Genomic DNA, 15,212 nt, shown 5'->3' with positions numbered 1-15,212 from the left:
TTTTCTGAGAACATGTCTGACATCTGTACATTCAGTTTCTAGAAGGTTTTTTAAAGAGGAATCTAAAGTTAAACAGTCAGAACTGAACCCAGAGTTTCCACAGATACCCAAGAACATGGGTGGACAGCAGGCACGTTGAGTTGTATTAAGGTTGACAAGCATTTATTTAAAACTTCAGTAACTGTCAAGTTCACATTATCAAGGAAATATAGTTGAAGTACTGTTTGTCACTGTCATACTGCAAAGTATAATATCATAATATACATCATGATGTGAAGCATGGTGGTGGCAGTATCATTATCTAACATTAGTGTAAAAAAACAAACAACAGTATTCAATGATTTTTATGTGTGGTTTAGCAAGAAAAGTTTTTTTTCTGGCTATAATGGAACAAGCATTGTCATTATTGTCTTTTTTTACTACTATTGAACAATGCATATTGAAGACATTTTTTCCGATGATGTTTTCCACATATTATACTATGACGTCCTTTGCAACACACTATATAATGAAACCTTTTGGAATACTATAGTATTTTCCTTTTGGAACGTAGTTTACAATGATGTTTTTTGGTGACATGGTCAACTGTTATCGCTTTTGTGAATTTAAGTATATGTCCTTGATAAAATGAACACGTCATGGTATACTATATCGGAAAAAAGTCATAGTAAAGTATGTTGCAGAAAACATCATAGTATGTCATAAAAAACGCGAGTACAAAAACAATGCAGCTAAAATGTGCTTGTTGATCCATGATAACTTTCCGTATTCTACATTCAGATTCCTCTCTTTGATGCTGTTGAGATCACACTAGACTCAGGTTTGAGGTTTTTTCATGCAGCTTCTTCAGCTTCACTCTTCAAGTCCAGTCCTCTAAAACAGGACAGTTTTTGAAGTCCACCTCTTCTTCAGCTCCTGGTACTGTTCAGGTCCTGCCTCTCCATGGTGTCTCTGATCCAGCTAAGGTAGTTCCCCAGGCGGGTATAAACTCCGTACTTCCCCCTGGCGGCGCATTTCTCTCCCCAGCTGACAATTCCAGTCAGAAACCAGGTTCCTCTGTAGTGAACTACAAACGGCCCTCCACTGTCTCCACTGCAGGCGTCCACACTAACGTCCAGGTAACCTGCACAGAACATGTTGTCTGTGATGACCTGCAGGGGGAGACAGCGAGTTAAAAACAGTCCTGGAGAAAATGAATGTTTTAAGACTTATTTAAAACTGTTTCTGGTTCAGTTTGATGTGATTATAAAAACAGAAATAACTCCATCATTTATTTTTAATGTCGCAGAATAAGGATGCCAAAAAGTAAGACGATGTAGAGAAACGTCATAGTACAGTATGTGGAAAAAAAGTCAGCATGTGGAAAAAGTCATACTATAGTATGTCGAAAAGTCCAACAAAATTTGAAAAAAAGAATACGTCAAGAAAGAGAATATAGCATGTTGAAAAGTTTTTTTTTAAAAAAACTCAGAGTATAGTATGTTGAAAAAAATCAAAGTATACTATGTGAAAAAATGTCCCAGTATAGTATGTCAAAAAAGCTACAGTATGTCAACAAACTGTCGTAGCATAGTACGTCGAAAAATCATAAAAAGTTATAGTATACTATGTCAAAAACTGTCATAGTATAGTAAAATGTCACTAAAACATGATAGTTTAGTATGTGATCAAAACTGTGACCAAAAACGTCATAGTTTACGATGTCGTCCAAAATGTGACCAAAAACGTCATAGTTTAGTAGGTCGTCCAAAATGTGGAAAAAAGTCAGAGTATATACTATCTCCACAAAAAATGCGATTTTTTTCAACATGTTGTAAAAACATTCCATATGATGAAATAATGTAAAGTAGGCCGTGAAAAACACTAAACAGCAGTTTTCTGTGAAAAAAAACACCATAAAAACAATGCGATTCTTTCAACATGCTAATAACATGCCAAATGATGGAAGCGCCTGTATAGCTCAACAGGTTAAGCAGTCGAACTATGTATAGGGGCTGGTCCCCAACGCAGTGACCCGGATTCAACTCCCGATTAGTTCGTGACAAACACACAACACAGCAGTTTTGTTTCAAGAACATAGTGTTGAATGTCGTCAAAAACATCATCGTTTAGTCTGTTGTCTAAAATGTGTAAAAACAATATAGTTTAGAATGTTGTCCAAAATGTGGAAAAAACGTCATAGTTTAGTATTTCGTCCAAAATGTGACCAAAAACATCATAGCTTAGTATCTCGTCCAAAATGTGACCAAAAACGTCAAAGATTAGTATGTCGTGCAAAATGTGGAAAAAAGTCATAGTTTAGTATGTCGAAAAAAAATGTGATTTTTTTCAACATGTCCAAAAAACATGTCGTGATAAGGTGCCGGTAAAGCTCAACAGGTTAAGCGGTCGAACCATGTATAGGGGCTGGTCCCCAATGCAGTGACCCGGGTTTGACTCCAGATTAGTTCGTGACAAGCACACAACAAACCAGTTTTGTTTCAAGAACATAGCGTTGAATGTCGTCAAAAACGTCATCGTTTGGTCTGTTGTGCAAAAAACATCATAGTTTAGTATGTCGTCCAAAATGTGACCAAAAAGGTCATAGTTAAGTATGTCGTCCAAAATGTCACTAAAACGTCATAGTTTAGTGTGTCGTCCAAAATATGACCAAAAACATCATAGTTTAGTATGTCGTCCAAAATGTGACCAAAAACATCATAGTTTTAGTATGTCATCCAAAATGTGACCAAAAATGTCATAGTTTAGTATGTCATCCAAAATGTGACCAAAAACGTCATAGTTTAGTATGTCGTTCAAAATGTGGAAAAAACATCATCGTTTAGTATGGCGTCCAAAATGTGACAAAAAACATGATAGTTTAGTCTGTCATCCAAAATGTGACCAAAAACATCATAGTTTAGTATGGCGTCCAAAATGTGACCAAAAACGTCATAGTTTAGTATGTCGTCCAAAATGTGACCAAAAACGTTATAGTTTAGTATGTCGTCCAAAATGTGACCAAAAACATCATAGTTTGGTATGTCGTCCAAAATGTGACCAAAAACGTCAAAGTTTAGTATGCCGTCCAAAATGTGGAAAAAACGTCATAGTTTAGTATGTCGTCCAAAATGTGACCAAAAACGTCATAGTTTAGTATGTCGTCCAAAATGTGACCAAAAACGTTATAGTTTAGTATGTCATCCAAAATGTGACGAAAAACATCATAGTTTAGTATGTCGTCCAAAATGTCACTAAAACGTCATAGTTTAGTATGTCGTCCAAAATATGACCAAAAACATCATCGTTTAGTATGGCATCCAAAATGTGACCAAAAAAATGATAGTTTAGTCTGTCATGCAAAATGTGACCAAAAACGTCATAGTTTAGTATGTCGTCCAAAATGTGACCAAAAACGTCATAGTTTAGTATGTCATCCAAAATGTGACCAAAAATGTCATAGTTTAGTATGTCGTCCAAAATGTGATCAAAAACGTCATAGTTTAGTATGTCGTCCAAAATGTGGAAAAAACATCATCGTTTAGTATGGCGTCCAAAATGTGACAAAAAACATCATAGTTTAGTCTGTCATCCAAAATGTGACCAAAAACATCATAGTTTAGTATGTCGTCCAAAATGTGACCAAAAAGGTCATAGTTAAGTACGTCGTCCAAAATGTCACTAAAACGTCATAGTTTAGTATGGCGTCCAGAATGTGACCAAAAACGTCATAGTTTAGTATGTCATCCAAAATGTGACCAAAAACGTCATACTTTTGGTATGTCGTCCAAAATGTGACCAAAAACATCATACTTTTGGTATGTCGTCCAAAATGTGACCAAAACATCATAGTTTAGTATGGCGTCCAAAATGTGACCAAAAACGTCAAAGTTTAGTATGCCGTCCAAAATGTGGAAAAAACGTCATAGTTTAGTATGTCGTCCAAAATGTGACCAAAAACGTCATAGTTTAGTATGGCGTCCAAAATGTGGAAAAGACGTCATAGTATACGATGTCGAAAAAATGTGATTTTTTCAACATGTCCAAAAAACATGCCATGTTATAAGGTGCCGGGATAGCTCAAAGGGGTTAAGTGGTCGAACCATGCGTAGGGGCTGGTCCCCAACGCAGCGACTCAGGTTCGACTCCCGATTAGTTTGTGACAAACACACAACAAAGCAATTTTGTTTCAAGAACATAGCGTTGAATGTCGTCAAAAACGTCATCGTTTAGTCTGTTGTCGAAAATGTGACCAAAAACGTCATAGTTTAGTATTTTGTCCAAAATGTGACCAAAAACGTCAAAGTTTATTATGTCGTCCAAAATGTGACGAAAAACATCATCGTTTAGTATGTCGTCCAAAATGTGACCAAAAACGTCATAGTTTAGTATTTTGTTCAAAATGTGACCAAAAACATCAAAGTTTATTATGTCGTCCAAAATGTGACCAAAAACATCATCGTATACTATTAAGAAAAAAATGTGATTTTTTTTTCAACATGGCCAAAAAACATGCCATGTGGTAAGGTGCCAGTATAGCTCAACAGGTTAAGCAGTTGAACCATGTATAGGGGCTGGTCCCCAACGCAGCGACCCGGGTTCGATTCCAGATTAGTTTGTGACAAACACAGAACAAAGCGGTCTTGTTTCAAGAACACAGTGTTGAATGTCATCGTTTAGTCTGTTGTGTAAAAAACATCATAGTTTAGGATGTCGTCCAAAATGTGGAAAAAACGTCAAAGACTAGTATGTCGTCCAAAACGTGGAAAAAACGTCGTAGTTTAGTATGTCGTCCAAAATGTGTAAAAAACGTCATAGTTTAGTATGTCGTCCAAAATGTCACTAAAACGTCATAGTTTAGTATGTCGTCCAAACTGTGACCAAAAACATCATAGTTTTGTATGTGGTCCAAAATGTGGATAAAACATCATCGTTTAGTATGTCGTCCAAAATGTGACCAAAAACATCATAGTTTTAGTATGTCGTCAAAAATGTGACCAAAAACGTCATAGTTTAGTATGTGATCCAAAATGTGACCAAAAACGTCATAGTTTAGTATGGCGTCCAAAATGTGGAAAAAACGTCAGTCAAATACGTCGTCCAAAATGTGACCAAAAACGTCAAAGTTTAGTATGTCGTCCAAAATGTGGAAAAAAACGTCATAGTTTAGTATGTCGTCCAAAATGTGACCAAAAACGTCATAGTTTAGTATGGCGTCCAAAATGTGGAAAAAACATCATAGTTTAGCATGTCGTCCAAAATGTGACCAAAAACGTCATAGTTTAGTATGGCGTCCAAAATGTGGAAAAGACGTCATTGTATACTATGTCGAAAAAAATGTGATTTTTTCAACATGTCCAAAAAACATGCTATGTTATAAGGTGCCGGGATAGCTCAACAGGTTAAGTGGTCGAACCATGCGTAGGGGCTGGTCCCCAACGCAGCGACTCAAGTTCGACTCCCGATTAGTTCGTGACAAACACACAACAAAGCAATTTTGTTACAAGAACATAGCGTTGAATGTCGTCAAAAACGTCATCGTTTAGTCTGTTGTGCAAAAAACATCATAGTTTAGTATGTCGTCCAAAATGTGACCAAAAACATCATAGTTTAGTATGTCGTCCAAAATGTGACCAAAAACGTTATAGTTTAGCATGTCATCCAAAATGTGACCAAAAACATCATAGTTTAGTATGTCGTCCAAAATGTCACTAAAACATCATAGTTTTAGTATGTCGTCCAAAATGTGACCAAAAACGTCATAGTTTAGTATGTCGTCCAAAATGTGACCAAAAACGTCATAGTTTAGTATGGCGTCCAAAATGTGACAGACTAAACTATCATGTTTTTTGTCATCCAAAATGTGACCAAAAACATCATAGTTTAGTATGTCGTCCAAAATGTGACCAAAAAGGTCATAGTTAAGTACGTCGTCCAAAATGTCACTAAAACGTCATAGTTTAGTATGTCGTCCAAAATATGACCAAAAACATCATAGTTTAGTATGTCGTCCAAAATGTGACCAAAAACGTCATAGTTTAGTATGGCGTCCAAAATGTGACCAAAAACGTCATAGTTTAGTATGTCATCCAAAATGTGACCAAAAACGTCATAGTTTAGTATGTCATCCAAAATGTGACCAAAAACATCATACTTTTGGTATGTCGTCCAAAATGTGACCAAAAACGTCATAGTTTAGTATGTCATCCAAAATGTGACCAAAAACATCAGAGTTTAGTATGTCGTCCAAAATGTGACCAAAAACGTCATAGTTTAGTATGGCGTCCAAAATGTGACCAAAAACGTCATAGTTTAGTATGTCATCCAAAATGTGACCAAAAACGTCATAGTTTAGTATGTCATCCAAAATGTGACCAAAAACATCATACTTTTGGTATGTCGTCCAAAATGTGACCAAAAACGTCATAGTTTAGTATGTCATCCAAAATGTGACCAAAAACATCAGAGTTTAGTATGTCGTCCAAAATGTGACCAAAAACGTCATAGTTAAGTATGTCGTCCAAAATGTGACCAAAAACGTCATAGTTAAGTATGTCGTCCAAAATGTCACTAAAACGTCATAGTTTAGTATGCCGTCCAAAATGTGGAAAAAACGTCATAGTTTAGTATGTCGTCCAAAATGTGACCAAAAACGTCAAAGTTTAGTATGTCGTCCAAAATGTGACCAAAAACGTCATAGTTTAGTATGGCGTCCAAAATGTGACCAAAAACGTCATAGTTTAGTATGTCATCCAAAATGTGACCAAAAACGTCATAGTTTAGTATGTCATCCAAAATGTGACCAAAAACATCATACTTTGGTATGTCGTCCAAAATGTGACCAAAAACGTCATAGTTTAGTATGTCATCCAAAATGTGACCAAAAACATCAGAGTTTAGTATGTCGTCCAAAATGTGACCAAAAACGTCATAGTTAAGTATGTCGTCCAAAATGTGACCAAAAACGTCATAGTTAAGTATGTCGTCCAAAATGTCACTAAAACGTCATAGTTTAGTATGCCGTCCAAAATGTGGAAAAAACGTCATAGTTTAGTATGTCGTCCAAAATGTGACCAAAAACGTCAAAGTTTAGTATGTCGTCCAAAATGTGGAAAAAACATCATAGTTTAGTATGTCGTCCAAACTGTGACCAAAAACATCATAGTTTTGTATGTGGTCCAAAATGTGGAAAAAACATCATCGTTTAGTATGTCGTCCAAAATGTGACCAAAAACATCATAGTTTTAGTATGTCGTCAAAAATGTGACCAAAAACGTCATAGTTTAGTATGTGATCCAAAATGTGACCAAAAACATCATAGTTTAGTATGGCGTCCAAAATGTGGAAAAAACGTCATAGTCAAGAACGTCGTCCAAAATGTGACCAAAAACGTCAAAGTTTAGTATGTCGTCCAAAATGTGGAAAAAAACGTCATAGTTTAGTATGTCGGTCAAAATGTGACCAAAAACGTCAAAGTTTAGTATGTCGTCCAAAATGTGACCAAAAACGTCATAGTTTAGTATGGCGTCCAAATGTGGAAAAAACATCATAGTTTAGTATGTCGTCCAAAATGTGACCAAAAACATCATAGTTTAGTATGGCGTCCAAAATGTGGAAAAAACGTCAGTCAAATACGTCGTCCAAAATGTGACCAAAAACGTCAAAGTTTAGTATGTCGTCCAAAATGTGACCAAAAACGTCATAGTTTAGTATGGCGTCCAAAATGTGGAAAAAACATCATAGTTTAGCATGTCGTCCAAAATGTGACCAAAAACGTCATAGTTTAGTATGGCGTCCAAAATGTGGAAAAGACGTCATTGTATACTATGTCGAAAAAAATGTGATTTTTTCAACATGTCCAAAAAACATGCTATGTTATAAGGTGCCGGGATAGCTCAACAGGTTAAGTGGTCGAACCATGCGTCGGGGCTGGTCCCCAACGCAGCGACTCAAGTTCGACTCCCGATTAGTTCGTGACAAACACACAACAAAGCAATTTTGTTACAAGAACATAGCGTTGAATGTCGTCAAAAACGTCATCGTTTAGTCTGTTGTGCAAAAAACATCATAGTTTAGTATGTCGTCCAAAATGTGACCAAAAACATCATAGTTTAGTATGTCGTCCAAAATGTGACCAAAAACGTTATAGTTTAGCATGTCATCCAAAATGTGACCAAAAACATCATAGTTTAGTATGTCGTCCAAAATGTCACTAAAACATCATAGTTTTAGTATGTCGTCCAAAATGTGACCAAAAACGTCATAGTTTAGTATGTCATCCAAAATGTGATCAAAAATGTCATAGTTTAGTATGTCGTCCAAAATGTGACCAAAAACGTCATAGTTTAGTCTGGCGTCCAAAATGTGACAGACTAAACTATCATGTTTTTGTCATCCAAAATGTGACCAAAAACATCATAGTTTAGTATGTCGTCCAAAATGTGACCAAAAAGGTCATAGTTAAGTACGTCGTCCAAAATGTCACTAAAACGTCATAGTTTAGTATGTCGTCCAAAATATGACCAAAAACATCATAGTTTAGTATGTCGTCCAAAATGTGACCAAAAACGTCATAGTTTAGTATGGCGTCCAAAATGTGACCAAAAACGTCATAGTTTAGTATGTCATCCAAAATGTGACCAAAAACGTCATAGTTTAGTATGTCATCCAAAATGTGACCAAAAACATCAGAGTTTAGTATGTCGTCCAAAATGTGACCAAAAACGTCATAGTTAAGTATGTCGTCCAAAATGTGACCAAAAACGTCATAGTTAAGTATGTCGTCCAAAATGTCACTAAAACGTCATAGTTTAGTATGCCGTCCAAAATGTGGAAAAAACGTCATAGTTTAGTATGTCGTCCAAAATGTGACCAAAAACGTCAAAGTTTAGTATGTCGTCCAAAATGTGGAAAAAACATCATAGTTTAGTATGTCGTCCAAACTGTGACCAAAAACATCATAGTTTTGTATGTGGTCCAAAATGTGGAAAAAACATCATCGTTTAGTATGTCGTCCAAAATGTGACCAAAAACATCATAGTTTTAGTATGTCGTCAAAAATGTGACCAAAAACGTCATAGTTTAGTATGTGATCCAAAATGTGACCAAAAACATCATAGTTTAGTATGGCGTCCAAAATGTGGAAAAAACGTCATAGTCAAGTACGTCGTCCAAAATGTGACCAAAAACGTCAAAGTTTAGTATGTCGTCCAAAATGTGGAAAAAAACGTCATAGTTTAGTATGTCGGTCAAAATGTGACCAAAAACGTCAAAGTTTAGTATGTCGTCCAAAATGTGACCAAAAACGTCATAGTTTAGTATGGCGTCCAAAATGTGGAAAAAACATCATAGTTTAGTATGTCGTCCAAAATGTGACCAAAAACATCATAGTTTAGTATGGCGTCCAAAATGTGGAAAAAACGTCAGTCAAATACGTCGTCCAAAATGTGACCAAAAACGTCAAAGTTTAGTATGTCGTCCAAAATGTGACCAAAAACGTCATAGTTTAGTATGGCGTCCAAAATGTGGAAAAAACATCATAGTTTAGCATGTCGTCCAAAATGTGACCAAAAACGTCATAGTTTAGTATGGCGTCCAAAATGTGGAAAAGACGTCATTGTATACTATGTCGAAAAAAATGTGATTTTTCAACATGTCCAAAAAACATGCTATGTTATAAGGTGCCGGGATAGCTCAACAGGTTAAGTGGTCGAACCATGCGTCGGGGCTGGTCCCCAACGCAGCGACTCAAGTTCGACTCCCGATTAGTTCGTGACAAACACACAACAAAGCAATTTTGTTACAAGAACATAGCGTTGAATGTCGTCAAAAACGTCATCGTTTAGTCTGTTGTGCAAAAAACATCATAGTTTAGTATGTCGTCCAAAATGTGACCAAAAACATCATAGTTTAGTATGTCGTCCAAAATGTGACCAAAAACGTTATAGTTTAGCATGTCATCCAAAATGTGACCAAAAACATCATAGTTTAGTATGTCGTCCAAAATGTCACTAAAACATCATAGTTTTAGTATGTCGTCCAAAATGTGACCAAAAACGTCATAGTTTAGTATGTCATCCAAAATGTGATCAAAAATGTCATAGTTTAGTATGTCGTCCAAAATGTGACCAAAAACGTCATAGTTTAGTCTGGCGTCCAAAATGTGACAGACTAAACTATCATGTTTTTTGTCATCCAAAATGTGACCAAAAACATCATAGTTTAGTATGTCGTCCAAAATGTGACCAAAAAGGTCATAGTTAAGTACGTCGTCCAAAATGTCACTAAAACGTCATAGTTTAGTATGTCGTCCAAAATATGACCAAAAACATCATAGTTTAGTATGTCGTCCAAAATGTGACCAAAAACGTCATAGTTTAGTATGGCGTCCAAAATGTGACCAAAAACGTCATAGTTTAGTATGTCATCCAAAATGTGACCAAAAACGTCATAGTTTAGTATGTCATCCAAAATGTGACCAAAAACATCATACTTTTGGTATGTCGTCCAAAATGTGACCAAAAACGTCATAGTTTAGTATGTCATCCAAAATGTGACCAAAAACATCAGAATTTAGTATGTCGTCCAAAATGTGACCAAAAACGTCATAGTTAAGTATGTCGTCCAAAATGTGACCAAAAACGTCATAGTTAAGTATGTCGTCCAAAATGTCACTAAAACGTCATAGTTTAGTATGCCGTCCAAAATGTGGAAAAACGTCATAGTTTAGTATGTCGTCCAAAATGTGACCAAAAACGTCAAAGTTTAGTATGTCGTCCAAAATGTGGAAAAAACATCATAGTTTAGTATGTCGTCCAAACTGTGACCAAAAACATCATAGTTTTGTATGTGGTCCAAAATGTGGAAAAAACATCATCGTTTAGTATGTCGTCCAAAATGTGACCAAAAACATCATAGTTTTAGTATGTCGTCCAAAATGTGACCAAAAACGTCAAAGTTTAGTATGTCGTCCAAAATGTGGAAAAAACGTCATAGTTTAGTATGTCGGTCAAAATGTGGAAAAAACATCATAGTTTAGTATGTCGTCCAAAATGTGACCAAAAACGTCATAGTTTAGTATGGCGTCCAAAATGTGGAAAAAACGTCATAGTTTAGTATGTCGTCCAAAATGTGACCAAAAACGTCATAGTTTAGTATGTCGTCCAAAATGTGACCAAAAACGTCATAGTTTAGTATGTCATCCAAAATGTGACCAAAAAGGTCATAGTTAAGTATGTCGTCCAAAATGTGACCAAAAACGTCATAGTTAAGTATGTCGTCCAAAATGTCACTAAAACGTCATAGTTTCGTATGTCGTCCAAACTGTGACCAAAAACATCATAGTTTTGTATGTGGTCCAAAATGTGGAAAAAACATCATCGTTTAGTATGTCGTCCAAAATGTGACCAAAAACATCATAGTTTTAGTATGTCGTCAAAAATGTGACCAAAAACGTCATAGTTTAGTATGTGATCCAAAATGTGACCAAAAACGTCATAGTTTAGTATGGCGTCCAAAATGTGGAAAAAACATCATAGTTTAGTATGTCGTCCAAAATGTGACCAAAAACGTCATAGTTTAGTATGGCGTCCAAAATGTGGAAAAGACGTCATAGTATACTATGTCGAAAAAAATGTGATTTTTTTCAACATGTCCAAAAAACATGCTATGTTATAAGGTGCCGCGATAGCTCAACAGGTTAAGTGGTCGAACCATGCGTCGGGGCTGGTCCCCAACGCAGCGACTCAGGTTCGACTCCCGATTAGTTCGTGACAAACACACAACAAAGCAATTTTGTTTCAAGAACATAGCGTTGAATGTCGTCAAAAACGTCATCGTTTAGTCTGTTGTGCAAAAAACATCATAGTTTAGCATGTCATCCAAAATGTGACCAAAAACATCATAGTTTAGTATGTCGTCCAAAATGTCACTAAAACGTCATAGTTTAGTATGTCGTCCAAAATATGACCAAAAACATCATCGTTTAGTATGGCATCCAAAATGTGACCAAAAACATCATAGTTTAGTATGTCGTCCAAAATGTGACCAAAAGGTCATAGTTAAGTATGTCGTCCAAAATGTCACTAAAACGTCATAGTTTAGTGTGTCGTCCAAAATATGACCAAAAACATCATAGTTTAGTATGTCGTCCAAAATGTGACCAAAAACATCATAGTTTTAGTATGTCGTCCAAAATGTGACCAAAAACGTCATAGTTGAGTATGTCGTCCAAAATATGGAAAAAACATCATCGTTTAGTATGTCGTCCAAAATGTGACCAAAAACATCATAGTTTAGTATGTCGTCCAAAATGTGACCAAAAACGTCATAGTTTAGTATGTCGTCCAAAATGTGACCAAAAACATCATACTTTCAGTATGTCGTCCAAAATGTGACCAAAAACGTCATAGTTTACTATGGCGTCCAAAATGTGGAAAAAACGTCATAGTCAAGTACGTCGTCCAAAATGTGACCAAAAACGTCATAGTTTAGTATGTCGTCCAAAATGTGACCAAAAACGTCATAGTATGGCGTCCAAAATGTGGAAAAAAACGTCATAGTTTAGTATGTCGTCCAAAATGTGACCAAAAACGTCATAGTATGGCGTCCAAAATGTGGAAAAAACATCATAGTTTAGTATGTCGTCCAAAATGTGACCAAAAACGTCATAGTTTAGTATGGCGTCCAAAATGTGGAAAAGACGTCATAGTATACTATGTCGAAAAAAATGTGATTTTTTCAACATGTCCAAAGAACATACTATGTTATAAGGTGCGGGGATAGCTCAACAGGTTAAGTGGTCGAACCATGCGTAGCGGCTGGTCCCCAACGCAGCGACTCAGGTTCGACTCCCGATTAGTTCGTGACAAACACACAACAAAGAAATTTTGTTTCAAGAACATAGCGTTGAATGTCGTCAAAAACGTCATCGTTTAGTCTGTTGTGCAAAAAACATCATAGTTTAGTATGTCGTCCAAAATGTGACCAAAAACATCATAGTTTAGTAAGTCGTCCAAAATGTGACCAAAAACGTTATAGTTTAGTATGTCATCCAAAATGTGACCAAAAACATCATAGTTTAGTATGTCGTCCAAAATGTCACTAAAACGTCATAGTTTAGTATGTCGTCCAAAATATGACCAAAAACATCATCGTTTAGTATGGCGTCCAAAATGTGACCAAAAACATCATAGTTTTAGTATGTCGTCCAAAATATGACCAAAAACATCATAGTTTAGTATGGCGTCCAAAATGTGACCAAAAAAGTCAAATGTCGTCCAAAATGTGACCAAAAAGGTCATAGTTAAGTATGTCGTCCAAAATGTCACTAAAACGTCATAGTTTAGTATGTCGTCCAAAATGTGACCAAAAACATCATAGTTTAGTATGTCATCCAAAATGTGGAAAACACATCATAGTTTAGTATGTCGTCCAAAATGTGACCAAAAAAGTCAAATGTCGTCCAAAATGTGACCAAAAAGGTCATAGTTAAGTATGTCGTCCAAACTGTGACCAAAAACATCATAGTTTAGTATGTCGTCCAAAATGTGGAAAAAACATCATCGTTTAGTATGGCGTCCAAAATGTGACCAAAAACATGATAGTTTAGTCTGTCATCCAAAATGTGACCAAAAACATCATAGTTTAGTATGTCGTCCAAAATGTGACCAAAAAAGTCAAATGTCGTCCAAAATGTGACCAAAAACATCATACTTTTGGTATGTCGTCCAAAATGTGACCAAAAACGTCATAGTTTAGTATGGCGTCCAAAATGTGGAAAAGACGTCATAGTATACTATGTCGAAAAAATGTGATTTTTTCAACATGTCCAAAAAACATGCCATGTTATAAGGTGCCGGGATAGCTCAACAGGTTAACTGGTCGAACCATGCGTAGGGGCTGGTCCCCAACGCAGCGACTCAGGTTCGACTCCCGATTAGTTCATGACAAACACACAACAAAGCAATTTTGTTTCAAGAACATAGCGTTGAATGTCGTCAAAAACGTCATAGTTTAGTATTTTGTCCAAAATGTGACCAAAAACGTCAAAGTTTATTATGTCGTCCAAAATGTGATGAAAAACATCAAAGTTTATTATGTCGTCCAAATGTGACCAAAAACATCATAGTTTAGTATGTCGTCCAAAATGTGGAAAAAACATCATCGTATACTATTTCGAAAAAAATGTGATTTTTTTTTCAACATGGCCAAAAAACATGCCATGTGGTAAGGTGCCAGTATAGCTCAACAGGTTAAGCAGTTGAACCATGTATAGGGGCTGGTCCCCAACGCAGCGACCCGGGTTTGATTCCAGATCAGTTTGTGACAAACACACAACAAAGCGGTCTTGTTTCAAGAACACGGTGTTGAACGTCATTGTTTAGTCTGTTGTGTAAAAAACATCATAGTTTAGGATGTCGTCCAAAATGTGGAAAAAACGTCATAGTCAAGTACGTCGTCCAAAATGTGACCAAAAACGTCAAAGTTTAGTATGTCGTCCAAAATGTGGAAAAAACGTCATAGTTTAGTATGTCGTCCAAAATGTGACCAAAAACGTCATAGTTTAGTATGTCGTCCAAAATGTGACCAAAAAGGTCATAGTTAAGTATGTCGTCCAAAATGTGACCAAAAACGTCATAGTTTAGTATGTCATCCAAAATGTGACCAAAAACATCATAGTTTAGTATGTCGTCCAAAATGTGACCAAAAACGTCATAGTTTAGTATGTCATCCAAAATGTGACCGAAAACATCATAGTTTAGTATGTCGTCCAAAATGTGACCAAAAAAGTCAAATGTCGTCCAAAATGTGACCAAAAACATCATAGTTTTAGTATGTCGTCCAAAATGTGACCAAAAACGTCATAGTTTAGTATGGCGTCCAAAATGTGGAAAAAACATCATAGTTTAATATGGCGTCCAAAATGTGACCAAAAACGTCATAGTTTAGTATGTCGTCCAAAATGTGACCAAAAACATCATAGTTTAGTATGGCGTCCAAAATGTGGAAAAAACATCATAGTTTAGTATGGCGTCCAAAATGTGACCAAAAACGTCATAGTTTAGTATGTCGTACAAAATGTGACCAAAAACGTCACAGTTTAGTATGTCGTCCAAAATGTGACCAAAAACATCATAGTTTAGTATGGCGTCCAAAATGTGACCAAAAACATCATAGTTTAGTATGGCGTCCAAAATGTGACCAAAAACGTCATAGTTTAGTATGTCGTACAA

The 15,212-nt window shown here is 36.0% G+C and overlaps 1 protein-coding gene and 1 long non-coding RNA gene across 2 annotated transcripts in view; one reads left to right on the top strand and one right to left on the bottom strand.

Annotated features, from left to right (window-relative positions):
* Window positions 1-135: 135 nt before the first annotated feature.
* Window positions 136-15,212, bottom strand: part of LOC110967523 (coagulation factor IX) — a 28,269-nt gene continuing 13,192 nt past the window's right edge. The window contains exon 10 of the mRNA XM_051957934.1: window positions 136-1,151. Coding sequence (XP_051813894.1) covers window positions 909-1,151 — 243 coding nt within the window. The 3' untranslated portion in view covers window positions 136-908. The remainder of the gene's footprint in view (window positions 1,152-15,212) is intronic.
* LOC127536739 (uncharacterized) lies at window positions 11,071-13,986 on the top strand. The gene is made up of 3 exons (XR_007945869.1): window positions 11,071-11,199; window positions 13,276-13,313; window positions 13,461-13,986. It is a non-coding gene; the product is annotated as an uncharacterized LOC127536739 (long non-coding RNA).

The sequence above is a fragment of the Acanthochromis polyacanthus genome, chromosome 13 (genome assembly GCF_021347895.1).
Source record: "Acanthochromis polyacanthus isolate Apoly-LR-REF ecotype Palm Island chromosome 13, KAUST_Apoly_ChrSc, whole genome shotgun sequence".
Taxonomy (NCBI): Eukaryota; Metazoa; Chordata; class Actinopteri; family Pomacentridae; genus Acanthochromis; species Acanthochromis polyacanthus.
Note: the sequence above shows the minus strand (reverse complement) of the source record. Positions and strands in the feature narration are given on the sequence as shown.